The 20,467-nt window shown below is 41.7% G+C and overlaps 1 protein-coding gene across 4 annotated transcripts in view; it reads right to left on the minus strand.

Moving 5' to 3' along the window:
• Nucleotides 1–20,467, minus strand: part of atp8a1 (ATPase phospholipid transporting 8A1) — a 474,917-nt gene that overhangs the window by 7,202 nt on the left and 447,248 nt on the right. For all 4 annotated transcript variants that reach the window (XM_041186502.1, XM_041186517.1, XM_041186510.1 and 1 more), the window contains 2 exons: nucleotides 15,222–15,310; nucleotides 14,135–14,227 (listed from right to left, as the gene is read on the minus strand). In XM_041186502.1, coding sequence (XP_041042436.1) covers nucleotides 14,135–14,227; nucleotides 15,222–15,310 — 182 coding nt within the window. The remainder of the gene's footprint in view (nucleotides 1–14,134; nucleotides 14,228–15,221; nucleotides 15,311–20,467) is intronic.

A 20,467-nucleotide genomic window follows, 5' to 3' on the forward strand; every position in this document is an offset into this window, starting at 1 on the left:
TCAAGTTTGGGAAGATGTGGTAAACCAAAGAGTAGAGACAAGGCAAGAGAGAAAGGTACTAATATGGAAATGATGAACAGACCATGACAGGAAAGGACAGAGAGTATACATCTAAGAGTAAATCAACAGATAACAGATAATCAATAGATGTTAGAAAAATAATAAAAGGGTCTGTATCTGAATGCACGTAACATTCGAAACAAAACAGATGAACTGAAAGCACAAAAAGAAATAAATAAGTACGACCTGGCTGCCATTACAAAGACATGGCTACAGGGTGACATAGATTGGGACCTGAATATTGAAGGGTAAGTGATATTTAGGAAGGAAAAGAAACTAAGAAATGTGGTGGCTGTTAATTAATGATGGTACTAGCGCATTGGAGAGAGATGACCTAAGTTCAGGAAACCAGGATGCAGAAGCAGTTTGGGCAGAGATGAGAATGATAAAGGCAAGAAGTCACTTGTGGGAGTGGTGTACAGGCCCCCTAATTGTAACTACACTGTAGGACAGAGTATAAAGGAAGAGATAATGGGAACATGTCAGAAAGGTACGGTGATAATCATGGGGGATTTTAATCTACATATAGACTGAAAAATCAGATGGGCAAAGGTAGCCTAGATGAGCTCATAGAACGTTTTCAGGATAGTTTCTTAGAGCAGCATGTTCTGGAGCCAACCAGAGAGCAGGCTATACCTCATAGAGAAGGTGCCCCTAGATAGCAGCGATCATAATATGATTGAATTTTACATTCAGTTTGAGGGAGAGAAGAGTGGGTCCGAGACTGGTATTTTAAACTTAAATAAAGGCAATTATGAAGGCATGAAAGCAGAGCTAGCTAAAGCGAATTGACAAATGAGGTTAAAGGATAGGTCAATAAGGATGCAGTGGCAGACATTTAAAAGGATATTGCAGAATTGATACATTCCAAGGAGAGAGAAAAATACCAAGGGGAGGACCCATCATCCGTGGTTAACTAGACAAGTTAAAGACAGTATTGATCTTAAAGGAAAAAGCATATGATTGCACAAACACAGGTGGCAGATCAGAAAATGTTGCGACAGGGCACTTAGAAAAATTCAAGCAATCAGGCAGAGTCCACATGGTTTTGTGAGAGGGAAATTATGTTTAACCAATTAACTGGAGCTCTTTGAGGAAGTCACACGTACTGTGGACAAAGGGGAAGCAGTGGATGTACTGTACTTAGATTACCCAGTGACAATGGGGGAACAGTGATATAGTTCCAAATCAGGATGGTGTATGGCAGTGTTCTTATGTATTTGCTGCCCTTGTCCTTCTGGATGGCAGCGGTCACGTGTTTGGAAGGTGCTGTTGAAGGAGGCTTGCTGTGTTGCTGCAGTGCACCTTGTAGATGGTATACACTTAGGATTGCCAGCTCAGGCTAGACATATTCTGGGTGATATCATCACATGACCACCCTACTTTCAACTGCCCCCTCCCCAAGATTCGAGCTATTGGTCAATTAACATGTCAATCATCATGCAGCACAACCTTTCAAAGGTTTTTCAATGTGTCCGAGTTTTGAATTTTGAAAAAATGGTCACTCTAGTCCTCTCCACAATAGCCCAGATCATTGGTCAACATAATCTCTCAGCTCCGCATCCAAATGATGGTCCAGCCACTCTCTCAGCCAGGTTAAGAGCAGCGTGGGGCTGCTCCACTCCCGCAAGCCCAGGCGGTCACTATATTTCTGCATTGCACCCCACCCGGAAATGGGTGGCCTTTCAGTGAGAACTAACCCTGCTCCACTTACATTTCTTCCATCTCAGAAGCGCTGCAGCCGGCAAGGAGACCTGGCTGGGGCTGCCATCTTTACCAAATGTAGAACCAGTGCTCTGCGAACATCCAGCCACCATCAGCCCCTCCTAGACAAAAGTTCTGACTGCTTGCCAACCCCATCCACTCATTCACTCTACATCCATTGCATAGATACGATATATCACATAGACTATTGAAAGTAGTACGGGAGATTTTAATAGTCACCGAGAGAGATGCTGATTCTGGTAGATTCCTGGCCAACCTGGGAGGGTTGGCAATCCTATGCACACCATTGCCACTGTGTGCTGGTAATGGAGGGAGTGAATGTTCAAGGTGGTGAATGGAGTGCCAATCATTTGGGTTGCTTTGTCCTGGATGGTGTCGAGCTTTTAGAGTGGTTGGAGCTGCACTCACCCAGGCAAGTGGAGAGTGTTCCATCACACTCCTGACTTGTCTTGGGGATGGTGGACAGGATTTTTGGGAGTCAGGAAGTGCGTTACTTGCTACAGAATTCCCAGTCTCTGACCTGCTCTTGTAGTCACAGTATTTATATGGCTGGTCCAGTCAGTTTCTGTCAATAGTAACCCCCGCAGGATGCTGATGGAGGGGATTCAGCAATGGTAAAACTTTGAATGTCAAGGTGAAATGGTTAGATACTCTATTGATGGAGTTGGTCATTGCCTGGCACTTGTGTGGCACAAATGTTACTTGCCACTTATCAAAGCAACCCTGAATGTTGTCCAGGTCTTGCTGCACACAGGCACAGACTGCTTCAGTATCTGAGGAATTGCAAAAGGAATTGAACATAGAGCAATCATCAGTGAATGTTCCCATTTCTGACTTTATGACTGAGGAAAGATCATTGATAACATAGCTGAAGGTGATTGGGTCTAGGACGGTATCCTGAGGAACTCCTGCAAGTCCTCCTTTTCGTTATGATGATGGAACAGTAGTACATAAAAAATAAATCAAATTACAGAAGAAGTGTTTGACCTAGTTAGCCTATTGAAGCCATCACCGTCTAAGGCTCCTTCGACGGCACCTTCTAAACCCATGACCACTACTGTCTAGAAGGACAAGGGCAGCACATAGATGGGAACCCCACCACCTGGAAGTTCCCCTCCAAGTCACTCACCACCCTGACTTGGAAATATATCGCCGCTCCTTCACTGTCTCTGGGTCAAAATCCTGGAACTCCCTACCTAACAGCACTGTGGATGTACCTACACCACATGGACTACAGAGGTTCAAGGGGCCAGCTCACCACCTTCTCAAGGGCAATTAGGGATGGGCAATAAATGTGGCCCAGCCAGCGAAGCCTAAATCCCGTAAATGATTAAAAAAGCCTATAAGGATGATAACTGTATTGGCCAAGTCAAATAGGATCAAATTTTGCGTACATGATACTAGCAATAAAAATTGCAAATATCAAAAACATGGATTCAGTGCTACCTGTGGACAATCATTGTCTGAAGTTGCTCATAATGACAATCTGCTAGTGATACAATGGAATTTTTATTTTTTGACAATTTATCCCATTGCTCTAATTGCAGCTTGATTTTTCTCTCATGCAACCTCTCAATTTTGAGCCTCAATTGCATGAAAAATTAGTTTTTGAAAGAACGAAGAAAAAAAGTATACGCAAGAACAGCAGCTAAAATTTATTTTTCAGGAAACATTTAGAGATGCTGGGGTGAGCTTTACTTTCTCTAGCTTTTAACCTTTAAAGTTCAAATAGTATTGAAGGGATGTTGAAAAAAAGACAGCAAATTTTTAAAATTTTAAATTGAAGGTTTCATTTGCCTACAGAGTAACATTACTTTTGAAGTCCAGTCAATCAACTGACTATAAAATATGCGAGGTTGTGATAAGGCACTATATGGGTGGAAAGTTTATTTGTAAGCATTTTCTTTAGAGGCATTGTTTAAGGTCGCTGGTGCAAACATGAGAAGTGGAGGAGATGAACAAAATCTGAAGGAAGAGTTATATGCTGGGTTGCCTCTTGCATCCTTGGCAATTGGTTTCAGGAGGTAGGCAGTAAGCTTGGTACACATGAATCCAGCTAAGTGAACTATGAAAATAAAATTGTAAGGAAAAAGATGGGAAAATTTAATTACTTAGAAAATTGGCATTTTATTAGTACATGATAAGGGCTGTGCCTGACAACTAAGATTCTCTGTTACAGTGAGACCGGTGCCTGTTCCAACTTTAAGGCAGGTGAGCCTAGAAGTTTAAAGATGGCTAGCCTGGGTGGTCCAGGATCCCTGCAAGTGCCTATGATCTAAGGATTAAAACATTTATTTTGTTATGTAATTGTTATTTTAGTTTCTCAGTGGCCTAAACCTATCACAGTAAGAAAATCAAATTACTTCAGCGATTTAGAATTTGGTTGAACTATATATTTTTTTGAATTACAAGTTTGGATTAAATACAACTCCAAAGTACCATAAACATCTTTTCAAATCCAAAGAATTTAGATAACTAAATCTACTATTTATAAAATTAATGGTATAAAAATCATTTAGATTACATTTTAATCTCATGTCTAGTTGCCATGGTAGAAAATAACTACATGGGATTTAGTCTTACAAACAGGTGCTGTATTTTTTGATACATTGCTGGAATGTGTGTCATTTGATGATGAAATTAGGCAGCTTTAGGTTCAGTTTTACTATGTTGGCCAAACATGGTGTAGAACCTTCTGCATTTTTAAAATATGTGCATTTCTCACATAAAATGATACATCTCTGACAGCAGGTCTGATACTTACATGGTTGCCATTTTAGTTCTAATTTGGAGAAATTATATTTCATCAAAAAAATGCCTAAAACTATATGGAGACTGCTCTCATGATTCATGTACAGACTGTAGGTATATTCAATGAATTTTTATTTGAGAATTTCTGTTATATTTTATTTAACACAAAGCCAGGTCATTGGAGTTGCACCGTGCTTGGCATTTGATATTCAAATTTTAGATTTCAAAATAGCTAAAAGCAATGAAAAAAGAGCAAGGAGTGTGGGAATAATTAGACAGGACTTTTAAAGATGGGCTGAAAGGCCCCTTCCTATGCTGTATCATTTTACGTGTGAAGTACACATATTTAAAACAATGCAGGAAGTTCTACACTATGTTTGGTCAACATAACAAAATTTAACCTAAAGCTTTGGATCCAACGTATTGTAGTTGCCGGTTAAGGTGCTGCCTCCCTTATACTGGGTAGACCAAATTCCAATCAAGTGATTAGCTTGTGGAAAATCTCTGTTCTGTCTGCAAACCCCACCATCCCTGTGGCTCAAGTTTAACTCTCCCCATTAGTCCTACTAGAATCTCTACACCTTAAGCCTTCTATATTTCGAATCAGGTTGAGAGTGCATGACATCTCATTTTCCCTGCACACTCTTCAACTCTCTGGTTGCATAATGACTTAAGTAACCTCAAATGTCAGCGATATCTCCTACTTTCTTAACATCAGAGATGCTGACAATGTGGACTGTGGGTCTTTCTGCAGCAGGGAAGGAAGGTTGACATTTTGGATGCTGACCTTTTATTGAAACACGGTTCTGGTATGAATGATTCTGTACTCAGGGCGCTGATCTGTTTCTGTTTCAGAATTAGCTCATCGACTGTACATTTCCAGCTTTTTCCCCCTCTTTCATTCCTGACCTTCATCATTTTCAGGCTTCCTTCCCCATGCTTCCCAGCCCTCTCAATTCTCTCTATTCATTCTCTTGCTTTGTTCTTTGTTTGGGACTCATGCATGTACTTTCATTATTTTAAGTTTTTTTTGATCTATTGAGATAATTCTTGTAATCACCACATATCTTTTTATTATGTGGTTTGAGAATCATTCAACATAGTAACTCCCTTTGTGTGACTGAAGTTTCTGTTGTTTCTCCCATCATGAGCTGGAGTTTCCTCCATAGGTTCAAGATACAAGTTATAGCCAAACGTTGCCTTCATTTTGTTGATATCAAGTTACACCCAAGGTTCTTCCCAGTCTTGTTAGAATAAGCTCAAACTTAAAGAGGCCATAAATTAGTATAAACAATTGTGTCCAAGGAAATGCTGAAATCATACCATATCTTTTCTTCTTCAAGTGTAAAATTTAAATTTCAACTCTTCTAACCATCATAAAATCTGCAACTTCTACCACCTAGAAGAACAAGGGCAGCAGGAGCATGGGACCACTACCAACTGCAATCCCCCTGCCAAGTTGCACGTTATCCTGACCTGAAAATTTATCACTGTTTGTTCATTGTCACAGAATCTAAATCCTGGAACATCCTCCCTAACAGCACCAACACTACAAAGACTACAGTGGTTCAAGAAGGCAGCTCATCACCATCTATTCCAGTGCAACCAGGGATGGGAAATAAATGCTGGTCTTGTCAGCAATGCCCACATCCCATGAACAAATAAAATAAAATTCATGTACATCGGGCACAGCATGTTTAAGACATTGAAAGTGAGGATATGGGGTTTTCAATTTTTAATATGACAAATGCTATAAAAATGCATTAAAGAAAATGAAAATACAGTGAGGGTAAATTTAAAACTTAAAGAATTGCAATTAAAGAATCTGGGAGTAGCTTTCTGTCCTACTGCTCCTGAAAATCTGGTCACAATGTTGAGAGACCATCCCTGCTGAATCAACCCAATTGGAGATGTCATGAAACTATAATAATTTTCATATTATTGTAGGTTTGTGGGTGTGAGTGTGGATGGTTCTGTGTGACTGATTAAACTGAATTAGAGTCAGATAAACTGCAAGGTTTAAATTATCAAAAAGGTTAGCTGTAAGAAGGGTATTTGAAATGCCAATGGATGAGGGCTTAGCATATAGGGTGTGAATGATATTTGTATTTTTAGTAAAGGGGAAGAATTGTTGGATTTTCAAAGGGGACATGATAAGGTTTTACAACTGGCAAGATGAATAGGGCAAGATTATTATGATGATTTTTCCCAAAAGTACTGGCCATATTGACACCATGAAAGGTTTTTATATTATGGGAAAAGTACATTTCCGAAGACATGTAGAACTATGGGATTTTACACATTAAATAGAGAGAAACACACAGATAGAAGGATGGAAGGTTATGTCGGGGGTGGACATTTTAACATCTTGAAAGGTACACCGTGTAAAGCAACCTTAGGTAAAAGCCTCTAGTAGCCATTTTTGCAGGAGTCTGCTGTGTCCAGTAACTAAAGTTGTGTTAAAAGCCTTTGGAATTTCACTGTTGAGAGGGTATTATGGTAACCTAGCTGGATTGCTTCTTTAAATTTAAATCTATTTTGGACTGTTGCCTTAAAGGGGCTGTGTAGTTGGGAGTCAGGTTAATTAGGAATTTTGGGATTTGTTATAATATCAAGTAACTGTAATCTTAAAAGTGTTTGAATTCTTTTCTTTTGACAATAAATGTTTAATTTAATTTTTAAAACCTCTAAAGGTGTTAGTGGACTCATTACTTCTGAATTCAGTGCTCAAATATTCTCATAATAAATACAAATTGCAGAGTCGTTGTGATAGTGTGGCCAAGATTCTCTTGTGGATTTGGTTCACCTGGCACGTATCACCTGCCACATCATAACAGAGGATACTTACATTTGATAATGAGGGAGGGAAAGTTTGGTTATTTTATGAGCAGGGATATGTTTGGATAGAGAGTTTGATGGATAGATGCAAAAGATTGAAGACTTCAGCATAATGTGTGCAACTCACTTCTGCCCAAAATTCCATAGGGCAGGATTGTGAGGACATTGGGCAGGCCCAGGAGCAGCCAGAGGACGGTCCATCACCCACCTCAATTTTACGCTGGCGGGCCAATTGAGGCCTGCCCAGCATGAAACCCGGCTGCGCACTGACCAGGAAGGGCCTGTTGGCCGCTGGGTCCAAAGGCGACCCAGCAGCTGGAATAAAAATGGCCCAGGCAGTCCCTGGAAGGCTGCCACAGAAGGATGTGCGTTCGGCGTTCCCAATGGAGCTGAGTGCAACTGGACACTGCAGGCAGGAGGGCAGGACGGGAGGGCAGGTTGGGCGGGCACTTGGTCATCCACTTTTCTGACAAATGCCTCGCCGGCCTCCTGGAGGAGGTGGCTGCCATGAGGGACACCCTTGTCCCCAGGGATGCGAAGAAGAGGAGGCCACTGCACCTCATCAAGAGGACATGGGAGGGGGTGGTAGCAATGATGAGCAGCCATGATGTGGTGCAGCGCACATGGGTGCAGTGCAGGAAACGCTTCAATGAACTGCTGCACTCAGGAAAGTGAGTACTGTGTTAGCATGGGTCAGTGTGCAGGAGGGTTAAGGTCTGGCCGTCCCTCTGTGGACCTCAGGGGTGCTAGAGTCTGAGTGCCAACTGTCAATAACGCCTGAGCTGGCCAAGCCCTGGCTGCTTGGACTGAGTGCATTGCGGATCGAGGGCTGCAACTCAGAAGTGCCCTGCAAAGTGTTCCTCAGGTGGGATTGGCCAGGCTGCAATGGCGCTGCAGGTAGAGTGTGGACTAATCAATGTTCATCTATTGTTTCAGGAGAAGACAAACCATAACCAGGCAGAGAGGGCATGTACAGGCGGAGGGCAGCCCAACCTCCTGCTGCTCAGCAGGTTTAAGCAAGGCGGCCTGAAAATTGAAAGCCGTTACCCTCCCCGTGCAACTGGGCGTGGAGAGGTGGGGGTGCCAGACGAAGGTAAGAGTGCAGTGCATAGAGGTGAGATTTTTGGCTTGTGCAACCATTCTAGTGAAGTCTTTTCATTGATGTGAGCCTCGAATCTGGAGTCCCCATTGATCACTGGAAGCTGAAGGCACCATGATGCAGGTCACCATGGTCTCACCAGAGTACCTGACATGCACTATGACGGTGTGGTGACTTTAACCAATGAGATGTCTTTGTTCTCCCTTTTAGGTTCACCAGGAGGCATTTGCTCTGCGGGCCCCAAAGGGCCAGCCCTGACTCTGGAGGACCACTGAGCTTCTGTTGCACCTGTGTCACAACCGCTCTCTGAAGTAGGCACCAGTGCAGATACCAGCACCTCGGTAGGCATTAGATCGGCAGCTAGTATCTTGGTGCACACTGATGAGGGCACTTCACACTCGCTTGATGTGCAGGTGGAGGCAGACTGCGCCCTGGGTGCTGGCAGTTGGAGAACTGCTGGCGACCAGGACGATGCTCAGTCGAAGGCTGATGATGAGCCTCTGGAGTCATCCATTAGGTGGCAGATGCTGGATGTCCAGTGAAATGTGCGGGAGGATCTGGCTGAGATCCATGAGGGTCTGCATGTTATGGTTTCCGTTATGGAGGAGTCCATGTGGAGCATGAGCACTGCGTTGACCCTCATGGCCAAGTGCAATGCCTTCTCCATTGAGAGAGTGGCGACTCTCATGGAGAGGCAGCTCTGGGGACAGAATCAGGAGTTCCTGGGGTTGCGCTCAGACCTGCAAGTCCTCACACAGGCAATGACCTTAGGTGGTCAGTGTCAGTGTGGGAGATGGATTGGGCAGTCAATATCCCAGCTAGGTTCCCGTCCATCAATGGTGACTAGGGGGGTCTGAGCGATCTCACGTTGGTGCTCGAGCTGCTTGTCATCTCTGCAGGCTCCTCTCAGGGCGCTCTGGATGACAGCAGCAGCTCCTTCGCCCCTCTGCCAGTGACCGTGGCATCTGATGAGGCTGCAATGACTGGGGAGATGCCAGCCATGGCACTGGCCGCCTCCTTCCAGGTGGGGCCAGCAAAGGCTCCACTGGCCAGGGACGACCACCAAGGTCATCAAGGCCAACAAGACAGCAGGCTGATTCCAATGCTGGTGCCAGCAAGTGGGGGCACCAAGACATAGCGCTCACAAACGTAAGTTCAAGGCATCATGGGCACAAGAAGGACAGGTCACAGGTGATTTGATGTTCATTTATGTTTACTTTATCTATACTGGTCTGGGAATGAAGACCAGAGAAATTTATGTAAATAGTTTTGAATTGTCAAAATGAGATAAATTTTGTTTTTGTCATCATGGCCTGAGTATGCTTCACTTTTTTATTTTATGGGTGCAGGGTATGCCTGCATGTAATGCTGGACGTAATTGGCTCTGAACTTTATTACAATGGGTATTCTTTGGGTTCAAATGAAAGGCTCCTTTCAGATATCTGGGCTGGAGGTGGCAGCCCTGGCATGCGTTTGAAGCTGATCTTTGGTAGCCAAGCTGAAGGAGTGTTGGATCAAGGCATCTCTGCCTCCCTGGAGGTTACCAAGGTCTGCCTCCATATCCTCAGCATTCTTACTGTGCTCACTCTCAGACTCAATACTAGACTCATCATCTGTGGCCTGTGCAGTTATGTTAACAACACCCTCTTTCTCCAGTGGGTCTCCCCTTGCCAATGCCAGATTGTGGAGAGCGCAGCATGCAACCACGATCAATGACACCCACTCTGGGGGGTATTGTAGTGCAATCCCTGAACAGTCCAGGCATCGGAAGCACATCTTGAGAAAACCTGTGGTGCTCTCTACCACAGTCCTTGTGGAGGTATGACTCATGTTGTAACGCTTCTCTGCCTCTGTTCTTGGATGGTGGAGAGGCATCATGCGCCATCTCTTCAACGGATAGCCCTCGTCACCCAGTAGCCATCCATCCAATCAGGCTAGAACACTGAAGAGCTTTGGCACTTGGAGTGTCTGAGGATGTAAGCGTCATGGGAGCTGCCTGGGTACCTTGCACAGATTTGCAGAATCAGCATCCTGTGGTCACACACTATCTGCATGTTCATGGAGTGGAATCTCTTCCTGTTGATGAAGGCACCCGGCTGAATCGCCGGTGCCCTGATGGCCACATGTGTGCAGTCGATGGCACCCTGGATGTGGGGGAAACCAGCAATCGCTGCAAAGCCTCTAGCTCGCTCGGCCTGGCTGGCCTCATCCATACGGTAAAGAATAGATGTCGGTACCATCTGAATAGAGCTTCTGTCACCAGCTTGATGCAACTGTGGACAGCTGATTGGGAGGCTCCACATCGATCCCCCACTGAACCATGGAAAGAGCCGGAGGCATAGAAGTTGAGGGCCACTGTGACCTTCAGAGTCACTGGCGTGGGATGTCCACCCATGCAGTTGGAGCTGATTTCAGGCCCAATCATCTGACAAATGCGGACCCTCCTTTGGCATTGCACCTCTGACATATTGAGGTAGCTGCATCACCACCTGTAAACCCTGGCAGCAGGATAGTGGCGCCTTCTGCGGCCCCTTCCACCTTGGACTGCCTGATGAGGTTTTTGAAAATGTCAGCTGGCCACCTGCCCGTACAATGAGCGTGAAATCGCACAGGCAATGAAAAGTTGCTGTCAGTTGGACTGTTAATGGCCTTAAGTGGCCTCTTACTTAATGGAGGGCATGGCTCAGGCACCCGCATGGGCCCACCAAATGAAATATCTCAGGTGTGCATGCGATGACGTCGGGATGCTCACCCAAGTCATCACATACTATTTTGCGCCTGATCGGGTCAGGCGCCCGTCTGCCTGTGGGGCTTAAAATTTTGCCCATGATCTTCTAAGACATCTAATTGATTTGTGCTCAGATTATGGATATAGCTGGGCAGAAATGTGGAGAGAACTTCAAGCCCATTGCTTTGTAATGTTCTAATTGATAGTACAGAACTTGAACCTCTGTAAAGAGAAAATATCTGAACTGAAAAATAAATATCTAATACATTTAGAAAACTGAATATTTTTGAATAAAGAGATATGCTGTTGAAGCTTTTTGTCTTGCAATCATCAGGACTGACACAAGAAATAGTGGTGGTTGGTTGGCACGTCACCTCTGATTAGTCAAAGCGTTGCCATAGAGGATGCACCAGGGAACTATTGTCCCCCATACTTCTGTTTAATTCAAAAAAGGCACAATACCTGGACATGTTTCGTTTGCCTGCATAGGACATGTGCTTGCATATGTAGCTTCTAGGAAGCATAAGTGAGCCATATTGCGAGCCTGACTATCTTAAATTGGTTGTTAGTGTCATTCTTAGTACACTTAGGATTGTTCAGCAAGTGCTGTCCAGTCATGGAATCAAATCTAATGTTAGACATTATGTTCTGAATTTTGCAAGCATGGGCTGGTTGAGTATGGTCAATACTCTAATGCAATAGGGTATTCTAATGGCTGATCACAATAGGCACTTTTTTCTCATTCAGTATAGACTGTTGCTCCCTTTAAAATTTGGCATTCTTGTGTTTGTCCTGATGAGTGCAAGATAAAAAAGTTTGCATGTCTTTTTTCAGCTACACTCAATGTTCTAATTGTATTAAATATTTATATTCTAGTTCATGTTTTGTTCTCTTGACAGAAGCTCACTGATCTGTTGAATGTTTCAGCATTTCAAATTTTTGTTCAGATTTCCAGCTTTGCATTCTTATCCTTTTTTAAAAAATCAAACTGCAAATTAAGGATTGTTTGGCTGATGTTTTCCACTTGCGTAACTCCAAAAAAACTTGGATATTAAACTATTACAAAGCTGCATGATTCCTCAAAAATTGATAGAAAATTAAAAGTTGCATTGTGTGCAAAATCAGTTTCTTGAAGGTTTAACATTCCATACAAACTGCATTTTCTATCTAGAGTATTTTAAAAATAAACAAAAAAGCACAACCTTTTCATTTTCTCCAGTGTTTAGTACACAGCTTCCATACAATAGGACAACAGTCTGCTTAAATATTGGAAAGCATCTGCTTTACTTGCAACCACATTACAGGTCGAGTGTCCTTTATCCAAAACCCTTGGGCTTGACTGCATTTCGGATTTCAGATACCGCATATAAAACTACATTACAATAGCCTAACACTAGGCTAGTTACAGACTACGGTAAATAAAATGATTAGAAAAATAAAATGCATCACTGAATAATAAATACAGGGTACCTGTAATAAGTTTCTTTTTGACATGTTCACCATAAAAGTCGCAAGGTAAACAGTGCAGACAAACAACTCGACTTCCCATGCTAAAGATCAATGAGGTTCAGAAAAAATGTGGTTTTTAGATGTGTTCAGTTTTAAGACTTACAGATAAAGGATGATCGACTTGTACTGCCAATTATTATTATGAATGTTATTTCTATTATTCAGTTAAATAACAGCCTGACTCACTCCAGAATGCCTAATGTAGTGCACACAAAGATGGTTTTATTTGTCTTTTCCACCAGTACGAACTTTGTTCAACTTTGCTATCTTATATGTTTTTGATGTTAAGGATATCTATTCAGAATTGTACATTAGTAGATACTGGGTTTCAGTGACACCAATGAACCAAAGTTTAGGGTGTCAGCTGGACACTTCAAAATATACTCTCTATTTTCTTCAAATAACGCCCTTTCTCAAATTTTCCTTTCGTTTCTGACATCCTGGAATATATTGCTGCTATTCAGGGCTCTCAGATCAAGTTTTTGCCCTACCAATGCTCCACAGAATGCCGATCAGAGACACCAATCAGGTTCTATGCCCCTCCTCAACCTCTCTGTTGCTTTTTTGTCTTATACTCCACATATCTGTGGTGTACTCCATAGCTCCATTATTGAAATCTTCAGTTTCATTACGTGCATGTTATCCCCTTTGCCAACATTATCTATTTGTGTGCATTTGCTTTCATGTACGCCAAAGATTGTTAGCTTTATCTCTCTGCCTTGTCCATCAAAACCAGGTCTGATGTTGCTCCCTCTTTTGCCTATCTGCCTGGCTGACCCCAAACTTAATCTTGAGTATTGGCTAAACTGAAATCATCCACTTTAGCACCCAAAGATACCATTTCAACTTGGGCCTCAACCTGGTCTAAATACCCATTCTCCTTAGCCTCGACAAACTCAAATGGTTCTCTGTACGCCATGAAATTGACTTTTGGATCCTTGTCATCTCCCAATCCCTTCATGGCTTTGTTCCTCTCTATCTCCAAGATCTCCTCCAGCTTTCTCTTCATGCATCCTTTGCTTCTATTCAATTCTCATTCTTCAATCCCTCTGATTCGTGATTCCTTCAGCCATTACATCCCCGCTTTTCAGCATCTCAGCTCTGTGATCTTTCTGGTGGTTTTAAAATGCCCTATAGAGTCTTCTCTTTCACCATCCTTTTTACTCCCTGTTCTTGCTCTTACACAGTTTTTACTCATCCTACCATGCTATAAGTATGTTTGAAACATCCTACTATACATGAAAGATTCAACTATCATGTCTCTGTCGGTTACTGCTCAGAACTTCAGTTCTATTTTTAGCCTAGAAGTTGCTCCTAATTCTACATTTTTAAAAACAAAGCATATTGCATACCCCTGATAGGATAACATTATAAATAAATAAATTTAAACACCGATCTTTTAAACTATAATTTGTAATTTATACCTTTTGCCGTACACAGCTGCACCTGGATCCTGGAACTGGGCTTCCAACTCTTGAACCTCTTCTACCAGAGTCTTACATAAAGTTCTCTTAATGCTGAAAATGAACATTAAATGGATTCTTAAGGAGGCAGAAACATTATAATAAAGATTATTCAATATATTACCCCAAAAAACAAATTCCTCTTGCAGCAGTCCCCAGGGGAAAAAAAAAATCAAATATGGAAAAACCTTTTCCTGAAATAGTATTTCACAGATTTTGCATTAAAGCATTTTCAATTATGCATTAATTATGCATAGAAGGTTTGCCAAAAGGCTTATATAAAATAGAAATTAAATCAAAACAGAAATTGTAAAACATTTTACACTGACTTATCAGAGAAATGAGTTTTACTCTTTGAAGAATCTATAAAAGTAAGTCTGTTTCAATCCAAAAAACTTTAGCACACTGAACATCAGATAATGAGTTCTTTAACAGGCAAGGTGTAATGACAATAGGAGTCTAGTGTGGGCAGGAAAGAATGCAGTGGGCACAGACTGATGTATTCAGGAACCACAAACATCTTCTGGTGGTGGTTTCTGGTTTATTCAATCTTGTCTCTCCTACCATATTTTTCACTTCTGTTTTCAGCAAAACAAAGTTAGATCTGTCTAACCCTTGGAACAAGTTGCACCTTTTCAGTTAAACCCTTTTCTACCTAGCACCATAATTAATGGAAACAAAAATAGCTGGAAAAACTCAGCTATTTTTGTTTTTGTTTCAGATTCCCAGCATCCGCAGTATTTTGCTTTTAGCTTACTATAATTAATGGCTTCTTTTTACGAAAGCCTTATAAATAATTCAAAAATTGTCTAGGTTCACAATTTCCGAAGCTAAGTAATGTACTTCAAAATAATCTCTGTCCCCAAATTCTGTCATACAATTCATTCCTGCTGCAAGTACCTGATGTCACTGTGTTAACTTGAATAGTTATACCAACGTTTCAGCTTGGTGCTTCACAGAAGTTAAAAATAATTAAAAGCATTGAATTGTTTTTCTTTCAGAAAAAAAGTTTCACACAGATTCTTACTATTATTTTTGTCATACGTACACTTTGTAAATCACATCCCACAGAAGAGAAGTAATTGGGATGAAGAATAGGCCCATCCAAAAAACACCAGAGCTGAACAACATTACAGCCTGCAAAAGTTAATAGAACACAAATTTCGCAGTATAAGCAGTAATAAATACATTTGCAACATCAAAATTATCTTCAAAGGTGTAAAATGATGGTTCAAGGTTAATTGCAACATACTTACATCCAAATTTTGTCTTGTTGTCTTAGGTTTGGAGAATTCCAAGTAACCCAAATATATGAGTAATTATCATTTGTATTGTATTAAAATCTCTACCCCAACCAAAGTTTCTTTTCTCTCCTCAGGACTGTGACTGATACTGAAATACAGTTTCCACAGAGCCTTTTGTCCTCCAGAACCTGACCATTTTTCATGTGAAAAACTGGACAGGAAGTGTTAAGGTGCTATTTGGTGTTGCGAGAGGGAGGTTGACTCAATGCCAAGCTTGTTCTTTCCTCAGCAGACAGTCACATTTTCAAGCAGGAACAATGGATAGGGACCAGGAGCAGAAATCCTGGTTAGGTTCCTAGTCCAGGAATACTTAAGCCAAATTTAATGTGCCCACTAAATCATACGATGCTACAGTACGGAAACAGACCATTCAACACAGAGATTCCAGTGTTTTCCTTCATGAGCTCCCTAATCTCACCATCTGAGGCAGCTCACCACTGCCTTCTCAATGGTAATTAGGGATGGGCAATAAATGCTGGCCCAGCCAGCGACGCCCACATTCCGTGAATGAATGTAAAAAAAAATCCCGTCATTAGTTTCAATACTCTTGAATATTCTCTTTCTTTTCCAAGAAACGGCTGCCCAGGTTGCGATTAATTAACTTAGTCTAGACCAAAGGATTCAGCTTGTGAACTGTCTATTCTCTATGGCTCAGCACCACATCACATAGGACCTTTTTGTTATTCTTTCGCAGGATGTGGGCATCACTGACTAGCCCAGCATTAATTCCCCATCCCTCATTGCCCTTGAGAAGGTGGTAGTGAGCTTCCCTTCTTAAACCGCTGCTGTCCATATGAATTCCATGATAGAGGTACTTTCAAGAAGTTTTGTTCACTTTTCCACTCCCGATATCAACAGCCCTCAACTATACATGAAGCCCAAGTCCTCCCAAAATTCGAATGTTGTTTCTATATCTGGGTAGGTCTTCCAACTGCTCTCACATTCTGGACCCGAAAGCAAGGAAAAACCTTGCTGTCTGATGGACAGTGCTTCTCTCATCATCACAAACTCACTTGTTTCTATTTTATCAATAATACTATGGCCCTTGTTCTTCTGAACTCATCCCTACCTTGGTCCTCCAAATATACTAATCTGTATGTTCTTCCTTCTCCTTCCGCAATGTATTGAGATTAAGAGTAATCATATCATTGCCTAAGGAAAGCTCAGTTTCCCAAGGCTTCAATCCTCTTCTTTTAATCTATAAAATCCAAGTCTTATATTACTAAATCATAAATTCTTAATTTACGTTGTCTTTCCTCTTCTCTTTACAACTTTGATGACACTCCCTTGCACTTAATGAACATAAACCTAGTTTCACAATTAAAAACATCTGATGCACCGAGCCATTGGGAGGGAGAAAATTATCCTGACATTACCGTCAATGCTTTCAGGTAGCTTAGCAACAATGACGACAACTTATCAAATACATTTTACTGTTATGCCTGCATTTTGAGGATAGTGACATACCTTTTGGGCCTTTGAAGCAACATTTCAAAAAAAATTGAAAGAATAGCTTGAAGGATATACTTGCCTTGGAGAGGGTGCAAAGGTTCACTATACTGATTCCAAGGATCAGGGGATTGTCCTATGAGGAAAGATTGAGTAGGCTAGGCCTATGTTCCCAAGAGTTTAGAAGAATGAAAGGTGATCTAATTGAAACATAAAATTCTTAAGCAGTTTGAAATGGTAGATGCTGGGAAGGTGTTTCCCCTGGTTGGGGATTATAGGAGTTGGCCATTTAGGACTGAGATGAGGAGACATTTCTTCACTCAAAGTGTTGTAGATCTTTGGAATTCTCTATCCCAGAGGGTTGTGGATGCTTAGTTGATTATATTCAAGACAGAGATCAACAGACTTTTGGATGCTAAGGGAATTAAGGGATATAGTGACAGTGTGGGAAGGTGGAATTGAGGCAGAAGATCAGTCATGATAGTACTGAATGATGCAACAGGCTCAGAGGGCCAAATGACTTCTATTTCCATGTTCTTATAAAATCATTGTGCCTCAAACTAATCAGATGAAAAGCTAGGTGTAACACACAGCCGGACAACAATGGAGAGACATTGGAGGATGGTGTGGACAACCATATAAAAGGTTACAGACAGGTTGAGAAGGGCAAGGAGGGATAGTTTACCTTCATCACAGTCACAGAGGATGTCATTTGTGACTCTGGTAAGAGTTGTTTTGATATATTATAATTACTATCAGTGATTTCAATCTTTTATTTGGACATCTCCACTCCTCTGATCCACTGACTCCACTTTCATCATTACTAATTCAGCCCACTTTTATCTTCTCTCCAAAATTCAGAAATGAGACTATCTGGACACCGCTGCTGTTTGCACTGGTTCTGATTCAACTGAACTTGTCTTATCTTAACACCTCATTTGATAGTGCTCTTAACTCTGATTCACAGGGTTATGCGTTTAAACTCCTGTCCAGGACTTGCAAACATAATCTAAGCTAATACTTCAGTGTGGTACAGAGGGAGTGCTGCAAAGTTAGAGACACCATCTTTTAGCTGACACACTAAACTTAAGCTGTCTGCCTGCTCTAACAGATGCACAAGATAATATAGTATTTTTTCTTTGAAATTCAGGAAGTTCTCCCATTGACCTGCCAATATTTGTTCCTCAACCAACAACACAAAAAACAGATTAACTGGTTATTCATCTCACCTGCTGACTGTGGGGATTTGTGTGTGCAAATGGCCATCATCATCTCAAAGCATCAGTGACCACATTTTAAAAGTAATTAGCTAGCTGTAAAGCACTTTGGAACATCTTGAAAACAAGAATTGTGCCAAATCAATGCAGATAGTTTCTCCTTTCTTTCCTCCTGAGCTACATTTTCTTGCCTTTTCCTCCCTTCTAAATATCTAATATGTTTTTATGATTCAAGGCATTTCTGCCTCAGTCATCTCTTTACCAGGGTGGTCAGTTCTTTTACATCTCTAGTCCTGTCGCGGGTGGGAACTGCCGTGGGTGAGGTGGCGCCCCAGCCAGAAGTCCACTGACTTGCGGCGGGACCGGAAGATCCTGGTGGCAGGCGGGTGCGGAAAATCCCACCCTACATTTCTATCTGCATCCTTTGCACCTTCCTTCCGTGTTGCATCGACAGCCACCATCTTTGTCTGATGACTAAATTTATTCTCAACTTCAATAATTTTACTCAACTCCACTCACTTTCTCTGGGCAAAAGTCATTGCTATTGGAATCTGTATTAATCCTCACTGCCCTTTTGTAGGACATGTGGCTCACTCTTGTTCCAATCCTACTGTGGCCCATTTCCTACAATCTCATGTCATTCTGATTATTTTGAGTGTGTTTCTTCCTGCTCTTGTTCCAATTTTGAGAATTTCATTGATAATTCTTTTCTTTTCCACCTATCCCACACTGATACATCTGACTCCATGGCCTCGGCCCTTCCTCAGAGATATAAGGGGTCATCCAATTAACTCAAAGGAAGCAAATTAATACATTTAATACAAGTAAAAACATGTTGTAGTGGAAAAAAATATTAGGACTTAAGATAGACAAATTTCCAAGACCTGATGTCTTCCACCCCAGAGTGTTAAAATAGATCAGTTAAGAAACTACAGGTGATTAATTATAATTTTCCAAAGCTTTCAAGGTTCAGGAACTGAGCCTTTTGATTGGAATACTGGAAAAGTCACATGATTAATTAAGGAAGGAGGGAGAGAATCCAGAAAACTACAAAGCTAGCAATTTAATATTTATTGTAGGCAAGTTACTGGAATTTATCATCATGAACAGAGTGCTTGGACAAGCATCAGCTCATCAAACAGTAGCTTGGGTTTGTGAATAGTAGGCCATGTCTCAAACGTAGCTGAATTTAGAGGCAGCCCCTCAGCACAGTGGATAGGGGAATGCACTTTCAGAAGGCATCTGATAAAATACCACACAAGAGATTACAAGTAACCTTGTGACATGGGTTGGTAATGCATGGGAGGTAGGAGACAAAAAGTGGAATAACATTATGGGATGTTCCCCAGGCATCCATACTGGGCCTTAGCTTTTCACCAGATATATCTGGCAGATGGAGTGTAACGTGGAAAAACGTGAAGTTGTTCACTCTGACAGGAAGAATGAAACAGCAGATTATTACTTCAATGGAGAACAACTGCAGAATTCCGAGGTGGAGCGGGATCTAGGTGCTCTCGTGTATGAGTCGCAAAAAGTTAGAATGCAGATACAGCATGTAATCAAGAAGGCTAATAGAATGCTATCCTTTATTACAAGAGGAACTTAAAATAAAGGTAAGGATGTTATGCTTCAGTTAGAAAGGACATTGTTAAGACCACATCTCGAATACTGTGTGCAGTTTTGATGTCCTTATTTAAGGAAGGGTGTAAATATGTTGGAGGCAGTTCAGAGGAGGTTTACCAGATTAATACCTGGAATGAACAAGTTGTCTTATGAGGAAAGGCTGGACAGGCTGGACTTGTTTTCACTGCAGTTAGAAGAGTGAGGGGTGACTTGATTGAAGTATATAAGATCCTGAATGGTCTTGACAAGGTGGACAAAGGAAGGATGTTTACTTTTGTGGGTGAGTCCAGAACTAGGGCTACTGTTTTAAAATTAGGGGTCCCCCTTATAGGACAGATGAGGAGAAATTTTTTCTCTCAGAGAGTTGTGCGACTTTGAAACACTCTGCCTCAGAAGGAGGTAAAGCGGGGTAATTGAATATTTTTAAGGCAGAGTTAGATAGAATCATGTTAGGCAAGGGAATCAAAGGTTATCGGAGTAGATGGGAACCCGGAACTCAAAACACAAATAGATCAGTCATGATCTTATTGAAGCATGCTCGAAGGGCTGAATGGCCTACTTGTGCTATTTCGTAAGTTCCTATGTTAATCAATCAGATGAAGAAATTAAGAGTTGGATATCCATATCTGCAGCTGACATGAAGCTAGGAGAGGACAGCAAGTTGTGTGGATGAGAGAAGTTCCAAAAGGACACAGACAGAT

Source organism: Carcharodon carcharias, chromosome 1 (assembly GCF_017639515.1).
Source record: "Carcharodon carcharias isolate sCarCar2 chromosome 1, sCarCar2.pri, whole genome shotgun sequence".
In the NCBI taxonomy this organism is placed as follows: Eukaryota; Metazoa; Chordata; class Chondrichthyes; order Lamniformes; family Lamnidae; genus Carcharodon; species Carcharodon carcharias.